The 20,000-nt window shown below is 37.6% G+C and overlaps 1 protein-coding gene across 1 annotated transcript in view; it reads right to left on the bottom strand.

Annotated features, from left to right (window-relative positions):
* pitpnc1b (phosphatidylinositol transfer protein cytoplasmic 1b) overlaps positions 1-20,000 on the bottom strand; it is a 72,347-nt gene that overhangs the window by 40,275 nt on the left and 12,072 nt on the right. The window contains exons 2-5 of the mRNA XM_062064123.1: positions 14,377-14,525; positions 8,637-8,725; positions 8,431-8,438; positions 8,243-8,314 (exon numbers count right to left, since the gene is read on the bottom strand). Of these exons, the coding sequence (XP_061920107.1) occupies positions 8,243-8,314; positions 8,431-8,438; positions 8,637-8,725; positions 14,377-14,525 (318 nt within the window). The remainder of the gene's footprint in view (positions 1-8,242; positions 8,315-8,430; positions 8,439-8,636; positions 8,726-14,376; positions 14,526-20,000) is intronic.

Consider the following 20,000-nt stretch of genomic DNA (forward strand, 5'->3'; position numbering starts at 1 on the left):
TGAGAAATGTTTTAATTGAGAAATGATATTAAGGAATTCCTGAAATTTCGGGAAAACCAGGAATTTTTACGGTTTAAAAAAACAACTCAGTTTTTTTCCCCGATTAAGAGGAATGTTTTGACGGTGGAACGCTTGAAGTGGGTTGAAAATTGTGGAAGAAGTAGTCGCCAGAAAAAAGGGTAAAAAAAGGGTTGGAAAAAACAAATTCCAGGAATTTTTTTGAAGTTGGAAAAATGATAGTTTGAATTTCCAGAATTTTTTAGAATTGTTGAAGTAGAGCACACAATTCCCAAAGAGGCTGGATATTTTGAAGTTGGAACAGTTTGAATCGGATGAAAAATGTGGGAGTTGTGGAACTTTGAAGAATGTCCCATTGATTTCAATGGGAATTTCCCAAACATTTGGGAATTATTGGAATTTTTTTGAAAATGGTAAAAAACTTGAATGCTCTGAATGAGTTGAAATGGTTGGTGTTGGAATTTTTCAAATCAATTGAGAAATGTTTAAATTGAGAAATTATATTAAGGAATTCTTGGAATTTCGTGAAAACCGGGAATTTTTACGGTTTAAAAAAACAACTCCGTTTTTTTTCCCCAATTAAGAGGAATGTTTTGATGGTGGAATGCTTGAAGGGGGTTGAAAAATGTAGAACGAGTAGTCGCCAGAAAAAAGGGTCAAAAAAGCGTTGGAAAAAACAAATTCCTGGAATTTTTTTGAAGTTGTAAAAATGATAGTTTGAATTTCCAGAATTTTTTAGAATTGTTGAAGTAGAGCACACAATTCCCAAACAGGCTGGATATTTTGAAGTTGGAACAGTTTGAATCAGATGAAAAAAGGTGGGAGTTGTGGAACTTTGAAGAATGTCCCATTCATTTCAATGGGGATTTCCCAAAAATTTGGGAATTTCGGGAATTTTTTTGAAAATGGTAAAAAACTTGAATGCTCTGAATGAGTTGAAATGGTTGGTGTTGGAATTTTTCAAATTAATTGAGAAATGTTTTAATTGAGAAATTATATTAAGGAATTCCTGGAATTTCGGGAAAACCGGGAATTTTTACGGTTTAAAAAACCCCTCAGTTTTTTTCCCCAATTAAGAGGAATGTTTTGATGGTGGAACGCTTGAAGCGGGTTGAAAAATGTAAAAGGAGTAGTCGCCAGAAAAAAGGGTCAAAAAAGGGTTGGAAAAAACGAATTCCTGGAATTTTTTTTGAACTTGGAAAAATTATAGTTTGAATTTACAGAATTTTTTAGAATTGTTGAAGTAGAGCACACAATTCCCAAACAGGCTGAATATTTTGAAGAATTTACAGAATTTTTTAGAATTGTTGAAGTAGAGCACACAATTCCCAAACAGGCTGGATATTTTGAAGTTGGAACAGTTTGAATCAGATGAAAATTGTGGGAGTTGTGGAACTTTGAAGAATGTCCCATTCATTTCAATGGGAATTTCCCCAAAATTTGGGGAATTTCGGGAAAAGCGGGAATTTTTTTTTTTTAAATGGTAAAAAACTTGAATTCTCTGAATGTGTTGAAATGGTTGGTGTTGGTATTATTCAAATCAATTGAGAAATGTTTTAATTGAGGAATGATATTCCTGGAATTTCAGGAAAAATAGGAATTTTTACAGTTTAGATAAAAAAACAACTTCGTTTTTTTTCCCCGATTAAGAGGAAAGTTTTGAAGGTGGAACGCTTGAAGTGGGTTGAAAAATGTAGAAGGAGTAGTCGCCAGAAAAAAGGGTCAAAAAAGGGTTGGAAAAAACAAATTCCTGGAAATTTTTTTCGAACTTGGAAAAATGATAGTTTGAATTTCCAGAATTTTTTAGAATTGTTGAAGTAGAGCACACAATTCCCAAACAGGCTGGATATTTTGAAGTTGGAACAGTTTGAATCAGATGAAAAATGTGGGAGTTGTGGAACTTTGAAGAATGTCCCATTCATTTCAATGGGAATTTCCCCAAAATTTTAGGAATTTCGGGAAAAGCGGGAATTTTTTTTAAAATGGTAAAAAACTCGAATGCTCTGAATGAGTTGAAATGGTTGGTGTTGGAATTTTTCATATCAATTGATAAATGTTGTAATCGAGAAATGATATTAAGGAATTCCTGGAATTTCGGGAAAACCGGGAAATTTCACAGTTTAAAAATACAACTTAGTTTTTCTTTCCCCGATTAAGAGGAACGTTTTGAAGGTGGAACGCTTGAAGTGGGTTGAAAAATGTAGAAGGAGTAGTCGCCAGAAAAAAGGGTCAAAAAAGGGTTGGAAAAAACAAATTCCTGGAAAAATTTTTCGAACTTGGAAAAATGATAGTTTGAATTTCCAGAATTTTTTAGAATTGTTGAAGTAGAGCACACAATTCCCAAACAGGCTGGATATTTTGAAGTTGGAACAGTTTGAATCAGATGAAAAATGTGGGAGTTGTGGAATTTTGAAGAATGTCCCATTCATTTCAATGGGAATTTCCCCAAAATTTTAGGAATTTCGGGAAAAGCGGGATTTTTTTTTAAAATGGTAAAAAACTCGAATGCTCTGAATGAGTTGAAATGGTTGGTGTTGGAATTTTTCATATCAATTGAGAAATGTTGTAATTGAGAAATGATATTAAGGAAAAACTTTCCTTTTTCTTAAGAGGAAAGTTTTGAAGGTGGAACGCTTGAAGTGGGTTGAAAAATGTAGAAGGAGTAGTCGCCAGAAAAAAGGGTCAAAAAAGGGTTGGAAAAAACAAATTCCTGGAAAAAATTTTCGAACTTGGAAAAATGATAGTTTGAATTTCCAGAATTTTTTAGAATTGTTGAAGTAGAGCACACAATTCCCAAACAGGCTGAATATTTTGAAGAATTTACAGAATTTTTTAGAATTGTTGAAGTAGAGCACACAATTCCCAAACAGGCTGAATATTTTGAAGAATTTACAGAATTTTTTAGAATTGTTGAAGTAGAGCACACAATTCCCAAACAGGCTGAATATTTTGAAGAATTTCCAGAATTTTTTAGAATTGTTGAAGTAGAGCACACAATTCCCAAACAGGCTGAATATTTTGAAGAATTTCCAGAATTTTTTAGAATTGTTGAAGTAGAGCACACAATTCCCAAACAGGCTGGATATTTTGAAGTTGGAACAGTTTGAATCAGATGAAAATTGTGGGAGTTGTGGAACTTTGAAGAATGTCCCATTCATTTCAATGGGAATTTCCCCAAAATTTTGGAATTTCGGGAAAAGCGGGAATTTTTTAAAAAATGGTAAAAAACTTGAATGCTCTGAATGAGTTGAAATGGTTGGTGTTGGAATGTTTCATATCAATTGAGAAATGTTTTAATTGAGAAATGATATTAAGGAATTCCTGGAATTTCGGGAAAACCGGGAATTTTCACTGTTTAAAAATACAACTGTTTTTTTCCCCCCCCGATTAAGAGGAAAGTTTTGAAGGTGGAACGCTTGAAGTGGGTTGAAAAATGTAGAAGGAGTAGTCGCCAGAAAAAAGGGTAAAAAAAGGGTTGGAAAAAGCAAATTCCTGGAATTTTTTTTGAACTTGGAAAAATGACAGTTCGAATTTCCTTAATAGTTGAATATGTTGAAGGTGAAATGCTTTAAATGGGTTGAAAATGTGGAAATGGCGGGGGTTGGGAGAGTGGCCAAGCCAGCAACCTGAGGGTTCCTGGTTCAATCTCCACCTTCTACCAACCTCGTCACGTCCGTTGTGTCCACTTCACCCTTGCTCCTGATGGGTCGTGGTTAGCGCCTTGCATGGCAGCTCCCGCCATCAGTGTGTGAATGTGTGTGTGAATGGGTAAATGTGGATATAGTGTCAAAGCGCTTTGAGAACATTAGAAAAATGGCTAATTCCCATTGAATGGGAAACATTTTTCCGGAAAACCTGGAATACTGGGAAATTTTTGGGAAGGTAAAGCCCACACGTTGAAGTTGGAATGGTCTGAATCGGGTGAAAAATCTGGAGAAGGAGACGAAGTTGACGTTGAAGTTGAATAACAAATAAATGACTTTTTGGTGTGGAAAAGCATAAGTGTGAATGTTTTGGAGCATTCACACAACAAATGGGGATTCAAGGATTCATGAGTTGCACTCTAAACACTCCCCAAAAAACAACAACTAAACCAAGCCATTGATTTCTCCCATCTAAAAATCTACTTATTTAGGTTTGACTATGAAGACCTTGATGATGGATTGTGTAAAGCAGGGGTCACCAACGCGGTGCCCGCGGGCACCAGGTAGCCCGTAAGGACCAGATGAGTAGCCCGCTGGCCTGTTCTAAAAATAGCTCAAATAGCAGCACTTACCAGTGAGCTGCCTCTATTTTTTAAATTGTATTTTTTTACTAGCAAGCTGGTCTCGACATTTTTAATTCTAAGAGACAAAACTCAAATAAAATTTGAAAATCCAAGAAAATATTTTAAAGACTTGGTCTTCACTTGTTTAAATAAATTCATACATTTTTTTTTACTTTGCTTCTTATAACTTTCAGAAAGACAATTTTGGAGAAAAAATACAACCTTAAAAATGATTTTAGGATTTTTAAACACATACACCTTTTTACCTTTTAAATTCCTTCCTCTTCTTTCCTGACAATTTAAATGAATGTTCAAGTACATTTATTTTTTTTATTGTAAAGAATAATAAATACATTTTAATTTAATTCTTCATTTTAGCTTCTGTTTTTTCGACGAAGAATATTTGTGAAATATTTCTTCAAACTTATTATGATTAGAATTCAAAAAAATTATTCTGGCAAATCTAGAAAATCTGTAGAATCAAATTTAAATCTTATTTCAAAGTCTTTTGAATTTCTTTTAAAATTTTTGTTCTGGAAAATCTAGAAGAAATAATGATTTGTCTTTGTTAGAAATATAGCTTGGTCCAATTTGTTATATATTCTAACAAAGTGCAGATTGTGTTTTAACCTATTTAAAACATGTCATCAAAATTCTAAAATGAATCTTAATCAGGAAAAATTACTAATGATGTTCCATAAAATCTTTTTTAAGTTTTTTCAAAAAGATTCGAATTAGCTAGTTTTTCTCTTCTTTTTTTCTGTTGAATTTTGAATTTTAAAGAGTCGAAATTGAAGATAAACTTTGTTTCAAAATTGAATTGTCATTTTTTTCGTGTTTTCTCCTCTTTTAAACCGTTCAATTAAGTGTAAATATAATTAATTATTAATAATAACAGAGTTAAAGGTAAATTGAGCAAATTGGCTACTTCTGGCATTTTATTTAAGTGTGTATCAAACTGGTAGCCCTTCGCATTAATCAGTACCCAAGAAGTAGCTCTTGCTTTCAAAAAGGTTGGTGACCCCTGATGTAGAGAATGGAGATGATACCAGTAGGAGATGATACTGGGAGCTAGAAACATCTCCACCTCCATTCCTAACAGGCAGCGCTGGCAACTGTACATTCCAATTTGAAAAGCAAAACGGTGTAAATAGAATTCCCCCCCGGGGACAATAAAAGGTAAAAAAATAAGATCCGAGGGCTGTGTTACTTTTAGCTGATCTTGTTTCAAACGAGCTCTAATGCCCCGTCGAGTTTGTTCACGTGGCTGCCAAAAACCAACAAATAGTCAAATAAAAAGCCATCAGGGTACCGTACTCGCCCTTGGTGCTTTTTTTATTTATTTATTCATTTTTTTACAAGTGCTGCATTGGCACTTTCTCACAGTGCCTCACTAAACCTATGGAAGCTGAGGAAACTTACATTCAAATGTCACCTTCCTCTGATTATAATCCGCTCTGCTATCAAAGCAGAGAGGACACAAGCGTGCAAAACAACGTCAACAAAATAGTGATATCACATTGAACACTTAACAGTCACGAATATGCACCAAACCCCAAAAGCAGTGAAGTTGTCACGTTGTGTAGATGCTAAATAAAAAGAGAATACAACAAATCCTTTTCAACTTATATTCAATTGAATAGACTGCAAAGACAAGATATTTCATGTTCACACTGACAAACTTTGGTATTTTTTGCACATTTTAGCTCATTTGGAATTGGATGCCTGCAACGTGTTTCAAAAAAGCTGGCACAAGTGGCAAAAAAGACTGAGAAAGTTGAGGAATGCTCGTCAAAGACTTATTTGGAACAGGCTAATTGGGAACAGGTGGGTGCCATGATCGGGTATAAAAGCAGCTTCCATGAAATGCTCAGTCGTTCACAAACAAGGACGGGGCGAGGGTCACCACTTTGTCAACAAATGCCTGAGCAAATTGTTTAAGAACAACATTTCTCAAGCAAGGAATTTAGGGATTTCACCATCTACGCTCCGTAATATCATCAAAAGGTTCAGAGAATCTGGAGAAATCACTGCACGTAACATTCAATGCCCGTGACCTTGGATCCCTCAGGCGGTACTGCATCAAAAAGTGACATCGGTGTGTAAAGGACATCACCACATGGGCTCAGGAACACTTCAGAAAGCCACTGTCAGTAACTACAGTTGGTTGCTACATCTGTAAGTGCAAGTTAAAACTCTACCATGCAAAGCCAAAGCCATTTATCAACAACACCCGGAAACGCCGCCGGCTTCGCTGGGCCTGAGCTCGTCTAAGATGGACTGATGCAAAGTGGAAAAGTGTTCTGTGGTCTGACGAGTCCACATTTCAAATTGTTTTTTGGAAACTGTGGACGTCGTGTCCTCCGGACCAAAGAGGAAAAGAACCATCCGGATTGGTTTAGGCGCAAAGTGTAAAAGGCAGCATGTGTGATGGTATGGGGGTGTATTAGTGCCCAAGACATGGGTAACTTACACATCTGTGAAGGCACCATTAATGCTGAAAGGTACATACAGCTTTTGGAGCAACATATGTTGCCATCCAAGCAACGTTATCATGGACACCCCTGCTTATTTCGACAAGACGATGCCAAGCCACGTGTTACTTTGTAGTAAAAGAGTGCAGGTACTAGACTGGCCTGCCTGTAGTCCAGACATTGAAAATGTGTGAAGGCTAAAATATGAGAAGGGAGACTGTTGAACAACTTAAGCTGTACATCAAGCAAGAATGGGAAAGAATTCCACTTCAAAAATGTGTCTCCTCAGTTCCCAAACCTCTACTGAGTGTTGTTAAAAGGAAAGGCCATGTAACACACTGGTAAAAAATACATTTTTTGCAATGTGTTGCTGCCATTAAATTGAATATTTGCAAAAAAATAAGAAAGTTTCTCAGTGTGAACATGAAATATCTTGTCTTTGCAGTCTATTCAACTGAATTTAAGTTGAAAACAGGGCCGGCCCGTGGCATAGGCCGTATAGGCAAATGCTAAGGGCGCCGTCCATCAGGGGGCGCCACGCCAGTGCCACAAATGTTGGAGAAAAAAAAAAAAAGTTGGTACTATTATTTCTAAATACAAAAAAATAATCCCACGTTAATTAAAATGCAAAGTAAAGCCTATTTAATAGAAATATTGTTTGTTACAACATTACGCCCCACCTCCCCCCGCACGGTGCGCCCCCTCCCTTCCCGTATCATGACTCTTTTTGGACGTCACCGCATCAAAAAATCAACACAAGATGTCAAAACGGCCAAAACTGTCAGGTGCCCAGGGAAGACAAAAGAGAAAAGAAGAGGAGGAGAAACGAGAAAAAGACAGAGGTAGCAGGTAGGTAACGTTAGCCTACGTGAAATTATTTGTCTGTTACAGAATGTGCTAGTAACCTGGCTTTTTAGCATTAAGCTAATGTTACATGATACGGCAATTGCTAATCAATAAATAGCTAGTTCTGTTTTAACGTCGGGTTAATATTGTGGAGGGGGCTAAATTGTTATGGAAAATAATAATGTAACGTTAGGTCCCACCTTACATTCCTCGGGGACATTTGTATTAGATCTTTTAAGCAGGTGTTTTCTGTTGACATTGTTATTGCCTTCTGGTTAGCTAATGTTTGCCCTGCAGGTAATAGTCACTTTTCCACCCCTTTATATATATTAGGTATAGTTGTAAGCCTAGTTGTTAAAGTGCACATCATTAATGTTAATTAAGCAATATCACATGAGAGGGAATGCTGTTTTTTAATTTGAGCACTGCTGTGATTCGGTTAAAGATAATCATAACATAACATTCTCATATAATATGTTAATTTGCTTTCTTTAAGTAAAAAAAAAAGGTCCAAGACAAAGCTATTCGGTTTCTTGTGAGTATATACACTTTTGTACGTTTATATGGTTTTTTTCTCTCGGCCCGACCCTCTCAACCAACCTGGGTCCAAAGTGCCAAAGTGTACCTCTCCACTCACGTTGTCATTGCTGCCGTTGTTGTTCTCGAATCGCGTCTCGATGCGGACGCTGAACCTGGGGAGGAAGGACACCTGCCGAGCAGACAAAAGTGAGCAAGGTGCAGACGAGGAGGGAAGAAGGGGAGCGTTTTCCGGATGAGACGGAGCTCTGTCGGCGTGATGATGAAATGACGAGGGAGATGACTTACTGAGTATTCTGCGGCGCCCGCGGTGATCGATATCGGGTGTGGCAGGGGGGAGGGGGAGAAAAAAAAAAACGGTGTTATGCATGCATGTAAACACACACACACGCTACTGCAGAGAAATGAATATTTGATGCTACTAGGGGGGGAAAACGTGTGTACAGAGCAAAGACCGTGTATAAAACATGCAAGGTGGAAGTGATATTCGATACCTGTGATGGTGAACGGGTAGAGATTCCAGGCCTTTTCTGTCACGTAGCAGAAGTCCGGGACCAGGATCTTGGCCCATGACGGCAGTTTGCTGAAAGCAACACCGGGAAATCAAAAAAATAAATACAAAAAAAACAATATATATATATATAAAAAAAAAAAAAAAAAAAAGACTTTATTTTTATTTTTTATTTTTTTATTTTTTAAGCAAAAAAAAAAAAAAAAGAAAAAAAAAAGGGCAGGGAGTGGAAAAAGAAAAAGCTAAATATTGCCGGGTTACCTGAGGGCAACTTTACTCACCGCAGAAATCATGTTATGATTCATCTCTAAATGCCTATTGTTGACGTTCTGGTCGCACCAGGAAGAACGGACCCAAATATGTTTGGGTGTGGCGATACTAAATGTGTTCTAGTCGACAACACATGTATTTGTGGACTAATAGTCTGCACCTGACACAGTGTTTCCCATAAACTGCCAAGATACCTGTGGCGGTGGGGGCGTGGCCATGGGCGTGGTCACCATGACATCATCGAGTAATTTGCATAATTTACTACAATGATATGATTTTCTCTAAAAAGGCTAAAAAAATGTATACTTACTAATTAATAATAACAGTTTTGTTTTAAACGTCCATCCATCCATCCATTTTACAATATAATTACAACACTTTATGTACATATTTATATACAGATTCGAACAATAAGTTATTCACTGAAATATATTTATTAATTGTGGTTCTTACAAAAAATATATCTTATAAAATATAAAAGCTATAATGTCTCTTAAAGCTCTGCCCCTTTAATTAGTGCATACTAAATAATTCAACTTTAGCCTACTACTACAAGCATATTATTTACCAGCAACATAAAGTGAAACAGAGGCAGAGGTGTCCTGCCTCAGTCAGTAACAAATAAACAGAAAACAGTAGTGGTCAAATACAAATAAGGCAACAAGAGAAGTATCCTACACTTCTCTTTTGTAAAGTAAATCTGAAGAGCCTATATGGGCATCTACATCAACTATATGATTTGCCTGAGAAGCTGGACAGGACCAAAAAAAAAAAAATCTATTTGTGACGGACGTAATTCCTTCGTGGCGGGCCGCCACAAATAAATGAATGTGTGGGAAACACTATGTGACCTATTTTGTACTATTTAGAACCGCTTGGACATTTCTGTACGGACAGTTTGGACATGAGGAGTATGTGGTATCAGGGGGTAACGTGGTACTAGGGTCGTACGGTATACCGATATTAGTATAGTACCGCGGTACTAATGAATCATATTCGGTACTAGACCGCCTCTAAAAAGTACCGGTCCCCCATCCCCTGCAACCCCCCCGTCGTCGTCACGTCGTGACATTGCTGGTTTTTACGAGCAGAGGAGCATGTTCGGCAGCGCGCCCGCGCCGAGTACGTGCAAGCAGACACGGTGTGTGGACGGAAAAGGGAGAACGGACGCAAAGTAAAGGTAAAGGTGAAGTTTATGGGCGGTATAGCTCGGTTGGTAGAGTGGCCGTGCCATCAACCTGAGGGTTGCAGGTTCGATCCCCACTTCCGCCATCCTAGTCACTGCCGTTGTGTCCTTGGGCAAGACACTTTACCCACCTGCTCCCAGTGCCACCCACACTGGTTTAAATGTAACTTAGATATTGGGTTTTCACTATGTAAAGCGCTTTGAGTCACTAGAGAAAAGCGCTATATAAATATAATTCACTTCACTTCACTTCAAGTTATAACACTGAAGAGGTGCTTTAAGACGTGGCTCGCGTCTTCTCCCCCGTCATCTTTGTAGGGCTAGCTCGATGCTAATTCACAGTGGATATGCCATAAAGTTAAAGTTAAGTTAAGTTAAAGTACCAACGATTGTCGCACACATGCCACTGGCTAGCATTAGTGACTTCAACACCTCCGTAATGAACATGACAACTAAGATGTACGCTACGATCAAACAGTTGGTGTGTATTAAATACCATGCTTACAGTACAAACATGTTGTAGGGCTCAACAAAAGACCAGACGGAAACATTTATTTTAACAGCAAAGACTACTTCCTGACTGCGGCAGCAAACTGTCTAGTGCAGTGGTCCCCAACCTTTTTGTAGCTGCGGACCGGTCAACGCTTGGGGGGGGGAGGGGGGTATTTTTTGTAAAATTTTATTTATTTATTTATTTTTTTCATAAAGAAATACAATCATGTGTGCTTATGGACTGTATCCCTGCAGACTGTATTGATCTATATTGATATATAATGTATATATTGTGTTTTTTATGTTGATTTAATTAAAACAAAAAATTAAAAAAAAAAATTCTTGTGCCCGCAGACCGATTGGTACCTAGGTATTCCTAGGAATAGTGACTTTCTTACCGTATCGGACCATTCCTACTCAAGACTTTAACAGAGTTTCAGCTTAGTTAGACCTTAGTACCATAAGTTAGTAACAGACCTTTGACAAGAGAAAACACAGGTGCCGGGTTATATAAACCTTTCAGAGCTTGTTGGTATAGTGACTTTGGTACCGTATCGGACCATTCCTACTCAATACTTTAACAGAGTTTCAGCTTAGTTAGAGCTCAGTACCATAAGTTGGTAAGAGACCTTTGACAAGAGAAAACACAGGTGCCGGGTTATATAAACCTTTCAGAGCTCGTTGGTATAGTGACTTGTCTAGAGAATGTCTAGGGACAGAAAGTCTCTGCCCTTAAGCAATAAACTGTAAGAACAGCAACCACTTCTTCATCTTTAGCAAGTTAGTGTAGATAAAAGAGCATATTCGCAGAAATACAGATGAATACTTAACTGTGATTAATCCTCATAAAGAAGTACGGAGAAGTACTCATAAAACAACTTGGAAAGTAGCACAATTGCTACGACATAACAAAGTCCGAGTAGAAAGTTCCGGTCGATGGACAAGGTTATTCAGTGGTTGTCGTACGATTCCATTTTTGCAGAAAATTGTCGCCAAAAGTTTGCCTGATGCCTCGGTTCTGGTAGAACCAAACACTGCGTGGAACAAACCAGTGCCTATGTACGGGGCCGTAACTCGGATTGGACAAAGACCAGGGTCAAAAACTGGTTGTCCAAGAGAAGATTTGAAAGGCTGAAATCTTGGGTATACCAGCACCATATCCATAATAGATGGTACGGCCAGAGTAATGATGGCACTTGATCCAAAGTGGTAATTGTTATGGGACAAGTGCAACAGCTTAGAGAGGTTTCTCTAGCCTAGCAGGTTTATATTTTGTAAATGACTTGACTAAGATAGAAGACAAGACCAACTTTTTGTGTTATTTTATTACATAGCTTGTGTGCTAGAATTAAGTAGCTAGCTGTGGATGCATAGCTAGCTAGAGTTACTTAGCCAGCTAAAGTTACGTAGTTAGCTAGAGTTACGTAGCCAGCTGGAGTTACTAAGCTAGCTGGAGTCACGTAGCAAAGCTAGAGTTTCTCCAGCCAGCTAGAGTTAAGTAGATAGCTGGTGTTATGTAGCTAGCTTGAGTAACTTAGCCAGTTAAAGTTACATAGCTAGCTAGAGGGACGTAAGTAGCTAGAGTTACGTGGCAAGCAAGAGTTACTAAGCTAATTGGAGTTACGTAGCCAGCTGGAGTTATGTGGCAAGCAAGAGTTAAGTAGCTAACTGGAGTTACGTAGCCAGCTGGAGTTACGTGGCAAGCAAGAGTTAAGTAGCCAGCTGGAGTCACGTAGCAAGCTAGAGTTACTCGATGCTATCTACTTAACTAGAGTTAAGTAGATAGCTGGTGTTTTGTAGCTAGCTTGAGTAACTTAGCCAGTTAAAGTTACGTAGCTAGCTAGAGGGACGTAAGTAGCTAGAGTTACGTGGCAAGCAAGAGTTACTAAGCTAATTGGAGTTACGTAGCCAGCTGGAGTTATGTGGCAAGCAAGAGTTAAGTAGCTAACTGGAGTTACGTAGCCAGCTGGAGTTACGTGGCAAGCAAGAGTTAAGTAGCCAGCTGGAGTCACGTAGCAAGCTAGAGTTACTCTATGCTATCTACTTAACTAGAGTTAAGTAGATAGCTGGTGTTATGTAGCTAGCGTGAGTAACTTAGCCAGTTAAAGTTACGTAGCTAGCTAGAGGGACGTAACTAGCTAGAGTTACGTGGCAAGCAAGAGTTACTAAGCTAATTGGAGTTACGTAGCCAGCTGGAGTTATGTGGCAAGCAAGAGTTAAGTAGCTAGCTGGAGTTACGTAGGCAGCTGGAGTTACGTGGCAAGCAAGAGTTAAGTAGCCAGCTGGAGTCACGTAGCAAGCTAGAGTTACTCTATGCTATCTACTTAACTAGAGTTAAGTAGATAGCTGGTGTTATGTAGCTAGCTTGAGTAACTTAGCCAGTTAAAGTTACGTAGCTAGCTAGAGGGACGTAACTAGCTAGAGTTACGTGGCAAGCAAGAGTTACTAAGCTAATTGGAGTTACGTAGCCAGCTGGAGTTACGTGGCAAGCAAGAGTTAAGTAGCTAACTGGAGTTACGTAGCCAGCTGGAGTTACGTGGCAAGCAAGAGTTAAGTAGCCAGCTGGAGTCACGTAGCAAGCTAGAGTTACTCTATGCTATCTACTTAACTGGAGTTAAGTAGATAGCTGGTGTTATGTAGCTAGCGTGAGTAACTTAGCCAGTTAAAGTTACGTAGCTAGCTAGAGGGACGTAACTAGCTAGAGTTACGTGGCAAGCAAGAGTTACTAAGCTAATTGGAGTTACGTAGCCAGCTGGAGTTACGTGGCAAGCAAGAGTTAAGTAGCTAACTGGAGTTATGTAGCCAGCTGGAGTTACGTGGCAAGCAAGAGTTAAGTAGCCAGCTGGAGTCACGTAGCCAGCTGGAGTTACTCTATGCTATCTACTTAACTAGAGTTAAGTAGATAGCTGGTGTTATGTAGCTAGCTTGAGTAACTTAGCCAGTTAAAGTTACGTAGCTAGCTAGAGGGACGTAACTAGCTAGAGTTACGTGGCAAGCAAGAGTTACTAAGCTAATTGGAGTTACGTAGCCAGCTGGAGTTATGTGGCAAGCAAGAGTTAAGTAGCTAACTGGAGTTACGTAGCCAGCTGGAGTTACGTGGCAAGCAAGAGTTAAGTAGCCAGCTGGAGTTACGTGGCAAGGAAGAGTTAAGTAGCTAGCTGTGGATGCATAGCTAGCTGGAGTAACTTAGCTAGCTAAAGTTACGTAGCCAGCCGGAGTTACTAAGCTAGCTGGAGTCACGTAGCAAGCTAGAGTTACTCTACTCTATCTACTTAACTAGAGTTAAGTAGATAGCTGGCATTATGTAGCTAGCTCAAGTAACTTAGCCAGGTAAAGTTACATAGCTAGCTAGAGTTAAAGTAGATATCTGGAGTTATGTAGCTAACTGGAGTTACATAGCCGTTGCTGCAAAGTGTGTCACTTATCAGATACAGAATGTGTGTTTTTATTCCTAAACACGTTAGGATTGTAGTCCTCCAGAGACGGTTACTGGTGCCATACCAACAAGCAGGTAAACAGCCTAAGTAACTACTGACAACACTCGGGAGCGTTTTCTGGTAGGACCAGAATTATTTCCAGTACGGGCCTCAACACGTTTCTGCCTCTTGGACTTTTGCCTGCAGGGTCGTCTGCTGTGTCGTGTTGTCACAGGTTCGATACTCGGGAACTCAAAACGGTTGGACGGTGAAAGACCGGAACCGGACGAACACGGTTACGGAGTACCATGGTGCAAGAGAGGAGGTGGGGTGGGGTGGGGGGGCTTGATTCTGCTTACCTGCTGAGGTAGATCCGCTTCTCCGTCACCTGTCCCGGGCCGTGTTGGGGGTGCGTGTCCAACTCGTTCCTCACGACCACCACACCTTCTCCCCCGCCGCTCTGCTCGCAGCTGTGCCTGCTGATCATGTACAGCTGCCCGATCCTGTACTGGAACCACAGCAAGACACGGAACTCAGAGACCAACGCCGAGACTTGAAATGCTACTCGTTACAACTACGGAGTCCTGATCGGCAATCGGTATTGGTTCAAGATCAGGAAAAAAAAATCATTGTTTTATATCAGCCTGCATCCAAAATGTCCAATATAAAAAAATACAAGGTGGCTAACAATGCAGCTAATGAGAGTACATTCAAATACATCCAAAAACCGCCAACAAAACTCCATTTATATCTGGTGGCTTTAAAATTGACCCTAAATTAACCAAAATTAACTAAATTAACCAAAATAACCCCAAAAACATTTAACCAAAAACATTTAACCAAAAAATTCACCAATTTTACCAAATTAACCAAAATTAACCAAAATTAACCAAATCAACCAAACATTTTAATAAAATGTTTCAAATTTTTAAACCAAATTAACCAAAATCAACCAAATTAACCAAATTAACCAAATTAACCAAATTAACCAAATTAACCAAATTAACCAAATTAACCAAAACAATTTAACAAATCAACCAAATTAACCAAATGTAACCAACATTAACCAAAATTAACCAAAATAACAAAAAATAAACAAAAAAGTAACCAAATATGTTTACCAAATATGTTTACCAAATTAACCAAAATCACTAAATTAACCAAATTAACCAAATCAACCAAATGAACCAAATGAACCAAATCAACCAAACAAGATTAACCAAAACAATTACCAAAAATGTAATAAAAAAAAAAAAAAAATTAAACAAATCAACCACAAAAATTTAACCAAATTAACCAAAATTAATCCAATCAAACAAAAAAAATCAACCATAAATTGTTTTGTTTGACCAAATTAACCAATTTAACCAAGGTAACAATCTTTTAAACCATTTTAAAAAACAATTTTTAACCAAATTTACCAAACAAATTAACCAAATGGACCACATTAACCAAAGTAACCAAATTAACCAAAATGAACCAAGGATGTTTTTAGAGCGCTTTACAAGCTGAATAGAGAGACTCCTTTTACCTCATTTGTTAGCTGACTTTTGCTAGCCTTTATGTATGACTTAGAATGCATAAAACAAGAAGAAACATTTGCTCTGGTCTTTAAGAAGGATTGTGAAAGAATCGAATACACAATAACTTCTCTGACATTACAACATAAAATAAATGCATTGAACAAATGCGCTAGCTTAATGCTAACTTGCATTGGATACGCTATATACATGCTACTGATTAGCATTCGTGACTTTACATGGCAATTGCAATTGTGGTAAACTGACTAAACTAAGTCAAAGACTTAATGTGACCAATCTAAGTCTAAGACTAGATGTGACCAATCTAAGTCCAAGACTTGATGTGACCAATCTAACTCTAAGACTAGATGTGACCAATCTAAGTCTAAGACTAGATGTGACCAATCTAAGTCCAAGACTAGATGTGACCAATCTAAGTCTAAGACTAGATGTGACCAATACAAGTCTAAGACTAGACGTGACCAATCTAAGTCTAAGACTAGATGTGACCAATCTAAGTCTAAGACTAGATGTGACCAATCTAAGTCTAAGACTAGATGTGACCAATCTAAGTCTAAGACTAGATGTGACCAATCTAAGTCTAAGACTATACGTGACCAATCTAAATCTAAGACTAGACGTGACCAATCTAAGTCTAAGACTAGATGTGACCAATCTAAGTCTAAGACTAGATGTGACCAATCTAAGTCTAAGACTAGATGTGACCAATCTAAGTCTAAGACTAGATGTGACCAATCTAAGTCTAAGACTAGATGTGACCAATCTAAGTTTAAGACTAGATGTGACCAATCTAAGTCTAAGACTAGATGTGACCAATCTAAGTTTAAGACTAGATCTGACCAATCTAAGTCTAAGACTAGATGTGACCAATCTAAGTCTAAGACTAGATGTGACCAATCTAAGTCTAAGACTAGATGTGACCAATCTAAGTCTAAGACTAGACGTGACCAATCTAAGTCTAAGACTAGATGTGACCAATCTAAGTCTAAGACTAGATGTGACCAATCTAAGTCTAAGACTAGATGTGACCAATCTAAGTCTATGACTAGATGTGACCAATCTAAGTCTAAGACTAGATGTGAACAATCTAAGTCTAAGACCAGATGTAACCAATCTAAGTCTAAGACTAGATGTGACCAATCTAAGTCTAAGACCAGATGTGACCAATATAAGTCTAAGACTAGATGTGACCAATATAAGTCTAAGACTGGATGTGACCGATCTAAGTCTAAGACTAGATCTGACCAATATAAGTCTAAGAGTAGATCTCACCAATCTTAATCTGACTAAAGCCAACCACTTTAACTCTAAGACTACGTCTGATGAATCTAAGTCTAAGACTAGATCTGACTAATCTAAATCTGGTACTAAATCTGACCAATCTAAGTCTAAAATTAATCTGACCAATCTAAGTCTAAGACTATATGTGGCCAATCTAAGTCTAAGACTAGATCTGACCAAACTAAATCTGGTACTAAATCTGACCAATCTAAGTCTAAAATTAATCTGACCGATCTAAGTCTAAGACTAGATGTGACTAGATGTGACCAATCTAAGTCTAAGACTAAATCTGACCAATCTAAGTCTAAAACTAGATCTGACCAATCTAAGTCAAAGACTTAATGTGACCAATCTAAGACTAACACTAGATGTGATCAATCTAAGTCTCAGACTAAAACTGATCAATCTAAGTCAACGACTTAATGTGGCCAATGTAAGTTTAAGACTAGATGTGACCAATCTAAGTCTAAGACTGCATCTGACCAATCTAAGTCTAAGACTAAATCTGACCAATCTAAGTCTAAAAATAGATGTGACCAATTTAAGTCTAAGACTAGATGTGACCAATCTAAGTCTAAGACTAGATGTGATCAATCTAAGTCTAAGACTAGATGTGACCAATCTAAGTCTGAGACTAGATGTGACCAATATAAGTCTAAGACTGGATCTGACCAATCTAAGTCTAAGACTAAATCTGACCAATCTAAGTCTAAAAATAGATGTGACCAATTTAAGTCTAAGACTAGATGTGACCAATCTAAGTCTGAGACCAGATGTGACCAATCTAAGTCTAAGACTAGATGTGACCAATCTAAGTCTAAGACTTGATGTGACTAATCTAAGTCTAAGACTAGATGTGACCAATTTAAGTTTAAGACTAGATGTGACCAATCTAAGTCTAAGACTAGATGTGACCAATCTAAGTCTAAGACTAGATGTGACCAATTTAAGTTTAAGACTAGATCTGACCAATCTAAGTCTAAGACTAGACGTGACCAATCTAAGTCTAAGACTAGATGTGACCAATCTAAGTCTAAGACTTGATGTGAATAATCTAAGTCTAAGACTAGATGTGACCAATTTAAGTTTAAGACTAGATGTGATCAATCTAAGTCTAAGACTAGATGTGACCAATCTAAGTCTAAGACTAGATGTGACCAATTTAAGTTTAAGACTAGATGTGACCAATCTAAGTCTAAGACTAGACGTGACCAATCTAAGTCTAAGACTAGATGTGACCAATCTAAGTTTAAGACTAGATCTGACCAATCTAAGTCTAAGACTAGATGTGACCAATCTAAGTCTAAGACTAGATGTGACCAATCTAAGTCTAAGACTAGACGTGACCAATCTAAGTCTAAGACTAGATGTGACCAATCTAAGTCTAAGACTAGATGTGACCAATCTAAGTCTAAGACTAGATGTGACCAATCTAAGTCTAAGACTAGATGTGACCAATCTAAGTCTAAGACCAGATGTAACCAATCTAAGTCTAAGACTAGATGTGACCAATCTAAGTCTAAGACCAGATGTGACCAATCTAAGTCTAAGACTAGATGTGACCAATCTAAGTCTAAGACTAGATGTGACCAATCTAAATCTAAGACTAGATGTGACCAATCTAAGTCTAAGACTAGATGTGACCAATCTAAATCTAAGACTAGATGTGACCAATCTAAGTCTAAGACATCTTCAGAGGACATCAGATTTTTTCTTGACGGTGAAAACCTTTATCAGGAAGTTCAAGTTTGACACGTAGACATTTTGTCCCCTAATCCTCCGCCTTAATCTGTGATCATCAACACGAGTCCATTCTGAGAGACACAATGGCTCCATGAGGTAAACACTATTGTTTCTGCGGTTATTGGTTGCGATGAAAAAGCAGTGGTGAGGTGAAGAGGACATACCCACACCTCATCCTTCACTGCTGACATTACCCAAACACGTCCTCCTCCTAATGATCCTAGAGTGCAAACACTGACTCAGCGTCTATTCATCACAACAATGTGGCAGCTACAGTGAGTTTACTATCTGGGCGACTATCAGTTATCACGACAATGTGGCAGCTACAGTGTGTTTACTATCTGTGCGACTATCAGTTTCAGGATGACAAAGTACAAAGTACAGTAACTAATATTCTGTAAACGCCGACGTCCATCTCGTTATCGGCTTCAGAGGCTCTGATATCATGTTCCATTATGCAATAATAATTACAGCTCCAACATGTGTCATGGCTGAGAAGTTATTGTTCCTGAATGTAAACAAACGTCATGGGTGGATCTACACCTGACATCCACTGTAATGATACCAAGCGCAGGAGCGTTTCTAGTCGATACTATTATGTAAATGTAAATGTATGTACTACTACTACTAAATACGTCCCTGGACACATGAGGACTTTGAATATGTATGATCCTGTAACTACAACCCTAATATATATATATATATATTAGGGTTGTCCCGATACCAATATTTTGGTACCGGTACCAAAATGTATTTCGATAATTTTCAAAAAACCTTTTTAAATAAAGGAGACCACAAAACAAATGGCATTATTGGCTTTATTTGAACAAAACATCTCACGGTAAATTAAACATATGTTTATGATTGCAAATATTGCAAATTTAAATACACATACTTGTCTTTTAGTAGTAAGTAAACAAACAAAGACCTCTAATTAGTCTGCTGACGTATGCAGTAACATATTGTGTCATTTATCATTCTAGTATGTTGTCAACATTATGAGGGACAAACTGTAAAAAAATATTAATAATCTACTTGTACCTTTGCTGTTAATATCTGTTTTAACATGTTTTATCTACACTTCTGTTAAAATGTAATAATCACTTATTCTTCCATTGTTTGGATACTTTACATTAGTTTTGGATGATACCACACATTTAGGTATCGATCCGATACCAAGTAGTTACAGGATCATACATATTCAAAGTCCTCATGTGTCCAGGGACGTATTTACTAGTAGTAGTACATACATTTACATTTACATAATAGTATCAACTAGGATACTAGTTGGATAATATATATATATATATATATATATATATATATATATATATATATATATATATATATATGTATATATATGTATATATATATATATATATATATATATATATATATATATATATATATATATATAT

The sequence above is a fragment of the Entelurus aequoreus genome, linkage group LG11 (genome assembly GCF_033978785.1).
Source record: "Entelurus aequoreus isolate RoL-2023_Sb linkage group LG11, RoL_Eaeq_v1.1, whole genome shotgun sequence".
NCBI lineage: Eukaryota > Metazoa > Chordata > Actinopteri > Syngnathiformes > Syngnathidae > Entelurus > Entelurus aequoreus.